Source organism: Pseudonaja textilis, unplaced genomic scaffold (genome assembly GCF_049901715.1).
Source record: "Pseudonaja textilis isolate UNSWEBS1 unplaced genomic scaffold, rPseTex1.2 PTEXCTG41, whole genome shotgun sequence".
NCBI lineage: Eukaryota > Metazoa > Chordata > Lepidosauria > Squamata > Elapidae > Pseudonaja > Pseudonaja textilis.
In genome coordinates, this window is record NW_028262676.1 from 87,595 (window position 1) to 99,807 (window position 12,213).

General features: G+C 43.2%; 1 protein-coding gene across 1 annotated transcript; it reads right to left on the bottom strand.

Moving 5' to 3' along the window:
- Positions 1 to 1,237: 1,237 nt before the first annotated feature.
- On the bottom strand, positions 1,238 to 11,974 carry LOC113451570 (uncharacterized). Its single transcript, XM_087918740.1, has 6 exons — positions 11,884 to 11,974; positions 10,877 to 11,483; positions 10,511 to 10,625; positions 10,331 to 10,398; positions 8,093 to 8,222; positions 1,238 to 5,136 (listed from the first exon to the last, which is right to left on the bottom strand). The coding sequence occupies exons 1-6, from the start codon at positions 11,967 to 11,969 to the stop codon at positions 2,405 to 2,407; spliced, it is 3,738 nt and encodes a 1,245-aa protein (XP_087774866.1). The 5' UTR covers positions 11,970 to 11,974; the 3' UTR covers positions 1,238 to 2,404.
- Between the last annotated feature and the right edge of the window lie 239 nt (positions 11,975 to 12,213).

Genomic DNA, 12,213 nt, shown 5'->3' on the forward strand with positions numbered 1-12,213 from the left:
GAGAAGTTGGGGGCCACACCAATCTGAAGGGAAGCCCTGGAAAACCTTCAGCTAAACCAGGGAAAGGCGTAGCTTCGCTTCAGGGGAGAAAAAGGCGATTCGCCTCCTTGAAAGGCGCCTCGGGAACATCCTGAGGTAAATCTCAAGCAGCCCAGAGAAAAGGCGGGGGAAAAGGGAAACGCCCACAGCAACCAATCAGAGTGCAGATCACCTCAGGCGGGAGTCCGCCCTCACTCACCCACAACGGGTTGTTTGGGGCCTTCGTGCGCTTTCCTTCTCCAGCCATTTAATGGGATATTTTCACATATAAAGTGAAAAGACTTTGCTTTTGTCCTTTAGATTGAATTGTCAGGGTGGAATGGTTTCTTTTTAAAAAAACTTGCACTCTGCTAAAAAGAAATCAGCATCTCCCCCCCCACAGACACTTTTTTTTCTCTTCTACCTCAGTCTTTCTTTTCCCCTCTTTCTCTTTCCCTTAATTTCCTATTTCTATTTTTCTTTGTGTTTTGTATAATAAATAAATAAGATCTTGAGGCTGTAGAAAGAGAGCAGAGAAGATTAACAGATAATCAGAGTTAGAAGGGACCTTGTAGGTCATCTAGTCCCCCCCCCCCGCCTAAGTAGGAGACCCTGGCAATCTCTTCTTAAAGGTCTCAAGTGATGGCACTCCCACAACTTCCGAGGGCAACATCTGTTCCATTGATGGTTTGTTGATTGTTTGTTCTGTCAGAAAGTTTCTCCTTATTTCCAGGTTGAATCTCTCCTTGTTCAGTTTCCATCCATTATTCCTTGTCTGGCTTTCAGGTGCTTTAGAAAATAGCTTGACCCACTTCTCCTCTGTGGCAGCCCCTCAAGTATTGGAAGACTGCTATCCTGTCTCCCCTAGTCCTTCTCTTTACTAGACTAGTCAAGCCCAGTTCCTGTAACTTCCTTTGTATCTTTTAGTCTCCAGTCCTCTAATGATTAATAGTACTTAGTTCTATAATGCTGAAGAACATTCAATTTATTTCTAATTTAAAGCAGGGATCTAATCTGGTTGCCACTCAAAGGACAACATTTCAGGTGTGGATGGTTGTTGTTTTCCATAAGCCCATTTCCACCTGGGATTAGCTAAAAAAAAAAAAGGCAGTGGCTTTACAAAGTGAAAGTCGTGACTATTTGTTTGAACAAGAAATGCACATTCTGGATGAGAAAAAATATTTCAGCAAGAAAATGGATGGAGCATTTTTAAAATCAGTGGAAATTGAAAAGGTTCAATTTGGCATTTTATTGAAAGCAACTTCAACTCGTATAGATTACTTTTAGTAGGGAAACAGACTATCAGATGGCATGAATCATTTTTATGGCCCAACCCAATCCCAAACTTACCGAATTTTAGACAAAAATGTACTGATAACATTTGGGGGTTCAAATTTGATGGGATGGGAGTTGCCAGAGAGATATTTTAATTCACTGCTGGATCCACTAGTGAATTGGAAGAATATTTTTCTTTTCTTTTTAAAGGTCCCCCCAGAGACAAAACTTTCTCCTTCTGTCCATCCAGGAATTGAGGGAGCCCTGGTGCCTGAAGTCCTAAGCCCGGTACAAGACTTCAGCAACTGGCATCCCTATTCACACTTTCGGCTCATGCAGGAGATCCTATACCATTTCAGGATCTATTGATATTCCTATAGGATCTCTTTCAGACAAGTGGCTATCCAGTCTCTTCCTAAAAACGTCCAGTGATGAAGCAATCGCAATGTCTGATGGAAAGCTGTTCCACTGGCTAATTGACTTCACTGTAAGGAAAATTTTCATTAATTCGAAGTTGCTTCTCTCCTTGATTATTTTACATGCATTGTTTCTCGTCCTTCCCTCTGGTGCTTTGGAAAATAAATTGACCCCCTCCTCCTTGTGGCAGCCTCTCAAGTACTGGAATACTGCTATCATGTCACTCTTAATCCTTCTTTTCTGCAGACTAGCCACACCCAAATCCTGAAAATGTTCATGTGTTATAGTCTTCAGGCCGTTAATCATCTTAGCTGTTCTTCTTTGCACTTTCTCCAAAGTCTAAATATCTTTTTTGGGTTTTTTTTTTCATTTTAGATTCAACGTTGTCTCATTTGGATCAGAAAGGCACAATATGCACACACATACAAATGTATGGAAACATGGTGGGTCAGTGGTTAGAATGCAGTACTCCAGGCTAATTGCCCACAGCCAAGAGTTCAATCCTGAACAGCTCATGGTTGATTAAGTTTTTCATCCTTTTGAGGTTGCTAAAATGAGGACCCAGGAGTCTCTATTGCTGTAGTTTCTTCCGAGTGTGAATCCTTTTATGAGAAATAAGATGACCATTCTAAGCAAAACTCTTTCCACACTCCATGCAAACGGTTCCTCCCCTGTGTGGCTTCTTGTACAGGAATTAAGAGTGGACCTTTTTGTGGCTTCTAAGGCTACTGCCACGAGTAAATGTCTTTCCACACTCCATGCATTTAAATGGCTTCTCCCCTCTGTGGATCTTTTTGTGCCTTTTCAGATCACTATCCTGAGCAAAGGTCTTTCCACACTCCATACATTTAAATGGTTTCTCTCCTGTGTGGATCATTTTGTGCCTTTTAAGAACGCTGTCCTGAGTGAAGGTCTTTCCACACTCTATGCATTTAAATGGCTTCTCTCCTGTGTGGATCTTTTTGTGTCTTTTAAGATCACAGTGCTGAGCAAACGTCTTTCCACACTCCGTGCATTTAAATGGCTTCTCTCCTGTGTGGATCTTTTTGTGCCTTTTAAGATCACAGTCATGAGCAAAGGTCTTTCCACACTCCATGCATTTATATGGTTTCTCTCCTGTATGGATATTTTTGTCCCTTTTAAGATCACAGTCTTGAGCAAAGGTCTTTCCATACTCCATGAATTTAAACGGTTTCTCCCCTATGTGGATCATCATATGGGAAATAAGATTCTGTTTTTGAGCAAAAGTCTTTCCACACTCCATGCATTTACATGGTTTCTCTCCTGTGTGGATCTTTTTGTGCCTTTTAAGATCACTGCCACGAGTAAATGTCTTTCCACACTCCATGCATTTAAATGGCTTCTCCCCTCTGTGGATCATCTTATGGGAAATAAGATTATGTTTTTGAGCAAAGGTCTTTCCACACTCCATGCATTTACATGGTTTCTCTTCCGAGTGGATCATCTTATGGGAAATAAGATGACCTCTTCGAGCAAAGGTCTTTCCACACTCCATGCATTTATACGGCTTCTCTCCTGTGTGGATGATCTTATGGGAAATAAGATAACCTCTTTGAGAAAAGGTCTTTCCACACTCCATGCATTTATATGGTTTCTCTCCTGTGTGGATCACCTTATGGGAAGTAAGTACACTTCTATAAGCAAAGGTCTTTCCACACTCCATGCATTTAAATGGTTTCTCTCCCGAGTGGATCTTTTTGTGCCGTTTAAGATCACTGTCCTGAGCAAAGGTCTTTCCACACTCCATGCATTTATATGGTTTCTCTCCTGAGTGGATTTTATTGTGCCGTTTAAGATGACTGTCCTGAGCAAAGGTCTTTCCACACTCCATACATTTAAATGGTTTCTCTCCTGTGTGGATCATCTTATGGGAAATAAGATTACCTCTTTGAGCAAAGGCCTTTCCACATTCCATGCATTTAAATGGTTTCTCCCCTGTATGAATCATCTTATGAGAAATAAGATTACCCCTTTGAGCAAAGGTCTTTCCACACTCCATGCATTTAAATGGTTTCTCTCCTGTGTGGATCTTTTTGTGCCTTTTAAGAACACTACCATGAGTAAACGTCTTTCCACACTCCATGCATTTATATGGTTTCTCTCCTGAGTGGATATTTTTGTGGCTTCTAAGGCCACTGCTCCGAGCAAAGGTCTTTCCACACTCCAGGCATTTAAATGGCTTCTCTCCTGTGTGGATCATCGTATGGGAAATAAGATTGCCTCTTTGAGCAAAGGTCTTTCCACACTCCATGCATTTGAACGGCTTCTCTCCTGTGTGGACCATCTTATGGGAAATAAGTATACGTCTATAAGCAAAGGTCTTTCCACACTCCATGCATTTATACGGCTTCTCCCCTGTATGGCTCATCTTGTGTAAAATAAGATGACTTCTTTGAACAAATGTCATTCCACAATCCATGCACTTATACGGCTTCTCCCCTGTGTGGATTCTTTCATGGATAGTAAGTGTATTGCTATGAGCAAAGGTCTTTCCACACTCCATGCAGTTATAGGGTTTTTCTCCTGTGTGGACCTTTTTGTGGGTTCTAAGTCCATTGTCATGAGCAAACATCTTTCCACATTCCATGCATTTATATGGTTTCTCCCCTGTGTGGATCCTTTCATGGATAATAAGTGTATTGCTATGAGCAAAGGTCCTTCCACACTCCCTGCATTTATAGGCTTTCTCCCCTGTGTGGATCCTTTCATGGATAGTAAGTGTATTGCTATGAGCAAAGGCCTTTCCACAGTTCATGCATTTATAGGGTTTCTCTCCTGTGTGGATCTTTTTGTGGGTTCTAAGTCCACTGCCATGAGTAAATGTCTTTCCACAATCCGTGCATTTATACGGCTTCTCTCCTGTGTGGATCCTTTTATGGGAAGTAAGCGTACTGCTATGAGCAAAGGTCTTTCCACACTCTATGCATTCATATGGTTTCTCCCCTGTGTGGATCCTTTTATGGATAGTAAGTTGCCTGCTTGTTTTAAAACATTTTCCACATTCCAAACATCTATAAAGCTTCTCTTTTGTGTCAATCACTTTTTGAGATGTAAGGAAGTTATTTCCAAGAGAAAGAATGAAAGTCCCATTGTAATTCTCTCCATTGTGTCTTCTTATAGCACCTTCTCCTTTGTTTTGGGTTAAATATTGTTCATTTACTTGTACTTCAGCTTTGATTAGGTTCACACTTTTTCCAGTATATTTTTTCCTTATTTTCTCTTGTTGTGCAAGAAAGTCTTGCATTGGAGCTTCACTGGAAGATGAGCTTTCCTGATTCCAATTCTTTGACTGGTTTCTCTCATGGCTTTCGAATTCCATTTGAATTCCAAACTTCTCCATTCTTTCTTTAGCACTGATCACTTGGAACAGTTCCCAGGAATCTTGATTCTCCTGCCCATTATTACCTTCAAAACAAAAGGGAGATGAAAATGATAAAGTGTAGAAAGTCAAGTGAATTTCCTTCTGAATTTCTCCGAAATTCCATTAGGTTGTATGTTTGCATGCCTACAGTAGTGTTATATAGACATGATGATTTCTATGTTCATGAGCCAAGAAAGCTTTGAAAATATCTAAAAAATATCTCTTTCCTTGCATTTATCTATAGAAACGCAAATCTCACTCAGAGTATGTTTTGAGTTAAGGAATAATCAGGGGAAACATCCAAGAAGGGATTAGGAGAAAACTTAAGATTTATTGGGGTGGGTTAATTTTAGCAGAGACCTGTGAGAAATGAAACAATTTTGAAACAAGCTCCTTTTTCTCCGGTGTACCTTGGAGCAGCTGCTCCATGGTGTCCATCTGGCGGGCAGGACCCCCATTCGGTCTGTTCCTTGATCCCAGCAATGAGATTTTAGAGGTAAATCCCTTCCTGAAGACTCCCATTGCCTTGTAAACACTCTTCAAACTGAGACTGGAAAGGTTGGCATGCTTCAAGAATGGCTATTTTGCTGCCCCAAGGTCCCATCAGCTTGCAAGGGCTCTTTGGCTGGATCTGGTGCAGGCATCAGTTTCCATAGAACAGAGGCCTAAAGTACTTTAGTAGGAGATCACACAAGACCAGTAGTGCAAGATCACAGGCTACTAATCTTGTGTGATCTCGCACTACAGTATTTTAGGCCTCTGTTCTTTTAAGAACTGAGGACTTCATAAGATCCATGGCAAAAGTCTTTGAAAATAAAGAGGGGACTGGGTCTCAAGTACTTGGGGGAAGGCTGGTTGTAACTTGGAACGGTCGCTAAATGAACTGACGTAACTTGAGGATTACCTGTACCCTAGGATGCTCTGAGTCACACTGCATGAGGCCTTTGTTCTTGAATTGAATTGGGAGCATGCTCTTCCATGAGCTGAGCCTGAAAGTTCTGTTCTCACACAATTTGGGGAGGTTCCAGAGGACAAATGACAACAATTCATCTCACACGACCTCCAGAGGACACATAAAAGCACACCTTGTTTTTTTCAGCCTCCATAGAGAAGTTCAAATAGAAATGGAAAAATACAGATAAAATATGGAACAGAAGGCATCTAAGCAAAGAGACATTGACTCTTTCCTTCCTTGGAGCACGAAAGCCAGATAACAGATAATCAGAATTAGAAGGGATCTTGTAGGTCATCTATTCCAGTGGTTGCAGGTGGGCCGTGGCTCACTGGTGGTCCATGAGAAAATTTTGGTGGTCCAGAGAGAAATGTCACCCCCAGAGGTTCCCTGAAAGCAATTAATCCAGGCTGCCCGGAAACACAAGTTTGCACCACTCACATGGCCCGCAGAACCCGCCCAGCACAATCATTCCTTACCTTGCCATCAAATTTGCCTGCTAAGTTGCTACTTTTCCTTTTTTATTTTCTTCCAACCATCAGCTGTTCTGCTGTGCCAGGAGATTTATATTAGCTACAAAGAAGGAAATCATTGCATTTCTTTCTTTCTAGCTAATCTTTAGATCTTCGGCTCTGCTTTTAAGCAAAGCCGAACCTTCTTTAGGACAGAAGTTTCTATGATTCAGTGCAGGTAGCCAATGGCAGAATTGTAGATCTCTGAGTGAATGTGTGATTCTGTGAGCAACTCAATCTTCCTGCCTGCTTTGCCTGATTTTGGGTAAAAGTTGCTTTTTTTTAAAAAAAAAAGCAATATTTACATACATGGTGTATTGTGAGTTAATTTTGTGAGTTTGCCTGCAAGCAAATTTTATGTGACAGACACACAGTGTCAGCTATAGAATTCATCACTGCCACATAGTTGGAGAAAATGGGAGGGGGGTGATGTTAATATATCTTAGTAGATATATAGCCAATGGCAGAAAGATAGATCTCTGAATCTGTGATTCTGTGTGCAACTCAATCTGCCTGCCTGCTTTGCCTAATTTTGGGAAAAGTTTTTTTTAATGAAAAAAAATCATATTTATATAAATATTTATAATATTTACATACAAGCCATGTGCAGGCGTCACATGACCACCAAGCCACACCCACAAATTAGGCCCCACCCAAGAACCAGTTGGTAAGAAATGAATCCCACCTCTAACTCTAGGCCAGACAAGGAATAATGGATGGAAACTGAACAAGGAGAGATTCAACCTGGAAATAAGGAGAAACTTTCTGACAGTGAAAACAATCAACACCTTGGCTTCAGAAGTTGTGGAAGCACCATCACTTGAGACTTTTAAGAAGAAATTGGACTGCCATTTGTCAGAAATGTGTAGGGTCTCCCGTTGGACTAGATGACCCACAAGGTCCCTTCCAACTCTGGAAGAGTTGAGAGCGGGGGGGGGGGTGTTAGATCAGATCTCTCTCTCTTACTCCCACCAATGCCAGAAAGTCACTGTCAGTCAAAATTCATATTAGTGGTCCTCAGGATTTAAAATTATAATTTTGGTGGTCGCTCAGATCCAAAAGGTTGGCGACCCCTGATCTAGTCCAACCCCCAGCTCAAGCGGGAGACCCTGCACCAATTCTGACAAATGGCAGTCCAATCTCTTCTTGAAAGTCTCAAGTGATGGCGCTCCCACAACTTCCGAGAGCAAGGTGTTCCATTGGTTGATTGTTCTTACTGTCAGCAAGTTTCTCCTTATTGAAGGTTGACTCTCTCCTTGTTCAGTTTCCATCCATTATTCCTTGTCTGGCCTACAGGCTCTTTAGAAAATAGATTGACCACTTCCTCTCTGTGGCAACCCTTCAAAAATTGGAAGACTGCTATGATGTCCCCCTGGTCCTTCTCTTCACAAGACTAGCCAAGCCCAGTTCCTGTAACCATTCTTCATATGTTCCTTTCCTTCTCCCTCCCAGTGGACAATACCTGATTAGTGGTTTTTTTTAAATAAAAAACTAACGATAATCTCTCTTCTTGATTGGGGAGTAGAAAACTCTTACCCAGAGAGACCACATTCCTATGGTTTTCAAGCATGACTTCCGAATGCAGCGCTTTCTGGTCAGGTTCCAGCCGAGACCATTCCTCCTCAGAGAAATACACAGCCACCTCCTCGAAGGACACCAGACCCTCCTGGACACGGAAAAAAAGAACAAAAGAGGAGGATTTGCAAGATCTGTTCATCTCCATCATTCATTAGGCAAGAGGATAGAAGGGGAACTCATCAAATTTGCAGACAAGACCAGATTGACAGGAATACCAGCACTCCAGAAGATAAACTCGAGATATAGAAAGATCAACAGATTGGGCTCCATGAAACAAAACAAAATCAACAGAAATGTAAGGTTCTACATTTAGGAAAAAAAATTGCACGTGCATAGAATAGGTGATAAATGGCTCAACAGTAAGTGCAAAGGGATCTTGGAATCCTAGTGGACAACTACTTTAACATGAGTCAGCACTATGCTACAATTGAAAAAAAAAAACACCCAACAGAATCATAGGCTGCATTAAGAGGAATAGAATCAAGATGACATGAAGTGTTAGTATCAGTTCATAAGGCCTTGGTAAGACCACACTTGGAATATTGCATCCAGTTTTGGTTTGCCAGATGTAAAAAAAAGATCCTGAGACTCTAGAAAGAGTGCAGAGAAGAGCAACACAAATTATTAGTGGACTGGAGGCTAAAACATATAAAGAACGGTTGCTGGTATTGGCTCTGTCTTGTTTCATGAAAAAAGGACTAGGGGTGACATGATAGCAGTGTTCCAAGAAGCAATGGACGGAAACTATTCAAGGAAAGAAACAACCTACAAGTAAAGAGAAATTTCCTGACAGTGGGAACATTAATCATTGGAATGATTTGCCTCCGGAAATTATGGATTCTCAAGCACTGGAGGTGTTTACGAAGAAACGGGACAGCCATTTATCTGAAATGTTATAGGGCTTCCTGTCTTAGCAGGGATATGCTGTCCCAGCCAGTCTATGGGAATTGGAATAGTTACTTAGGAATTATGAGCTGTCCCCTTAAGGGAATGCATCATGGTAAATGTAGTTATCCTGGGAAATGTAGTTCATGTCACGTGACCACATCTGTAATCCTGATTGGTCACTAAATTGATCCTTGATGGGTTGGGGGAGTTTTGCTCACTTTTGCCTGAACTCCCTAACTCACGGCAGTTGCTTTCTATCCCTAGGAGATGGGTTAGGAGATAACCACCTTTTACTACAAGGCAGATATGCAAAGGATTGGTCATTAAAGAAGAACTTCGTCACAAATGTGAGTTACGAGGATATCTGATGAACCAATAAATGTTCTTTGTTATGGACGTCTTGTTGAGTTATTTCTCTGCATCTGTACAGTTTATAAATCGACCTCTGTACAAGATACAGAAAAAGGGGGTTGGACTAGAAGACCTCCAGGATCCCTATCAATTCTGTTATTCCATTCCATTGTTCCCAAATTCCCAAAGCAGAGATATGCACTAAGTTAAATGGCTGGGGGTTACACAAGTCCTAATTTTAGGTGAGAAAATGGGCAAATCTGAAACTTGCTTTCAGTGAAGAAATATTTGGGGAAGTTTTATCAAGTTCACTGATTCTGCAAAACCTTCAGTGCCTTTCAGCAAAGTAATCCCACTTCTGGATCAACTGATCTATCGCTCTATCATTGATTGATCTATTAGTCTGAGCCATTGGCTGAAAGGAAGAAAATAAAGAAGAGAAAATTCCCTAGGAAAGTCATTTCTCAGCCTTTGTAAAGCAGGAATGTTTGATCTCCGAGGCACAAATCAGAGGATTGGAAATTATTAGCCAAAGTACCATGATTACATCCTCAACACGGCAACTCCTTTTGGACTTCTGCTTTATTTTTTAATACGATTTGCTTATTTTTGAACTACAGGTTATAAATAAGGCTTTTTGAAAATGGTAATGTGGCAACGTATTTATTTATTTTTCATTAGCCTTGCACAATTCTGAGTCAAAGAGTTACCCCCCAAAACGGGTCTCTAGCTGTTCCTGCCACTGTAATGATACATTTGTTCCTATTTCTGGAAGGACTTTTTAAAAAATTGCTTCTTCTAAACTACAAGTTGGAGGAGAACTTAGCAGAACAAGATAACCAGAGAAAACTATGCTGGCCGACAGCAACTTGAACCTGCTATTCTGCTCTCCATGTTGTGGAAGAACCCAAAAATAATCCTGAAGGGAGAATATCTACTAACTTTTCCCTTTCTTACTTGATTTGGAGGTTGAACCGCTGTTTGATTTCCATCATAAAAACCAGAAAGCTTCATTCTTTGTTTCTCTGTAAGGAATAAATAATTTCAAAATGCATAATTAAAAAAATAGGAGGAGGTATTTTATAGAAGAGAAGAGGGAAGGGAAGAAAGAAGGGTAATTGGAGGATCTTCCATTACCTCCTGAGGTGTCCTGACTTGGATTTTCCCAAGGGATCCTCCTGAAAAATAGCTCCTGAGGGGGATTTGATGGGTTCTTCTTTCCCTCAGGATCTCTGATCTCTACAATGTAGTGCTTCAAATAGGAGAAAGGAAGAAGCAGAATTAATATACGTCACACGACATAAAGTGGATTCATATTCGGAACACAACCTCAAAGCCCCCAATATCCATCCGTGGGTGTGAGTGAGAAAACAATGGAACAATGTCCTATAAGAACTGGAGAGTTGCCACATATTATGAACGTGGGAGAAGTTTGGGAAGGAGGGGTGAAGCATTCAAACACTCCCTCTATTTATTCCCTCTGAGCTCCCTAAAGTCTCCCACCTGCAGCTGGAGTTGCTCCTTCTGCTCCTCCGCCTGGCTCAGGAGGAAGCCTTCCGCCAGGGCCACCGCCTGGGAGCTGCTCTCTGCTCCACACTCCCGCACCCAGTCCTCTATCTCTGGGGGCAGAAGAAACAGGAAATGCTCCAGAACCACCAGGTCCAGCATCTGGGCTTTGCTGTGCTTTCTTGGCCTCAGCCATCGCCTGCAGAAGTCATGGAGTCGGCTGCAAAGTCCTCGGGGACCCTCAGCCTCCCGGTATCTGATGGAAGTCCAGGGCTGAACTTCTGAAGGGAGGATGGTTCCCTCCTGCAGGACCTTCTGCTTGATTCTGGTCCAGCTCTCCCCACAGCTCACAGGCTTAAGAGTCGTGAGGCCTTTTCCGCTCCCCTCCTTGGCCAAAGGCGGTGTCTCCATCCTTCCTCTCTCTGGCACAACAACTCCAAAGGGCTTCAGAGACTCTGGGGGGTCTCCAGGGGACTCTTCCTTCACGGGACTATTTCTTGGGCCACAGGACGGATCCCTGCAGGTGATTCTGCTTCCTTCCTTCTTTCCCCGACAGAGAAAATCCTCGCTTGCACAGGCTGCCGAGGGCTCGGAGGTGCCGGATCTGGGAGGGAGAGAAAAACAACGCCCAGGATCAGAAAGGGGATTCAGCCCCTGGACAGCCTTCCTCCAACCTGCCCCGAGCCCCAAGAGGCTCCTCCCAGCACAGGGCCCAGCCCCGCCCCCCCGAACAGTGCCAGGAAAGAGGTGGTTGGAGAGGCTGCCCCACTTTCTCCCCCTCCGGGAACAGGATCGGGCCCTCGGGGAGCCCCATGCGAATCCTGCCTCCTCCCCCCAGTCCGGCTTCTCTCATCTCCTGCTGGGTCTCCGCCAGGGCCACCCTCCCCTCCCCCCTTCGAATGGAGAGGGCGGCTGGGGAGCATAGGACCCAGGAAAACTCCCGGCCCTTAGCCGGGGCACATCTGGATGCCCCCTCCCCCCGTCAGATTCTCCTTCATCCTCACCGCCTCCTACGGAGCCCCTGGGGTTGAGGAGAGCGAGTGCGGCGTCCTAGAGAGGCAATGCTCAGTGATATCACTTCCTTCACCATTTCGACCTCTGGGAAAGCAGCCGTGACGTTCGCCCTCCAGTGGCCCAATGGGGAAGCGCCCTTCCCTTGGCGAAGCGCGCCCCCTGGTGGATTTGAGGCAAAGGGCCAGGAGGGTAGAAAGGGTGGGAAAGTGCTTCTTTGCCCTCTTTTATATGAACCCAAATGCCTTAAGGAAGGTTTTCCTCTTTCTTTTGTGGCATTTCTAGAGCGATTTCCTTATTTCTTATCTATAAAGTGCAACTCC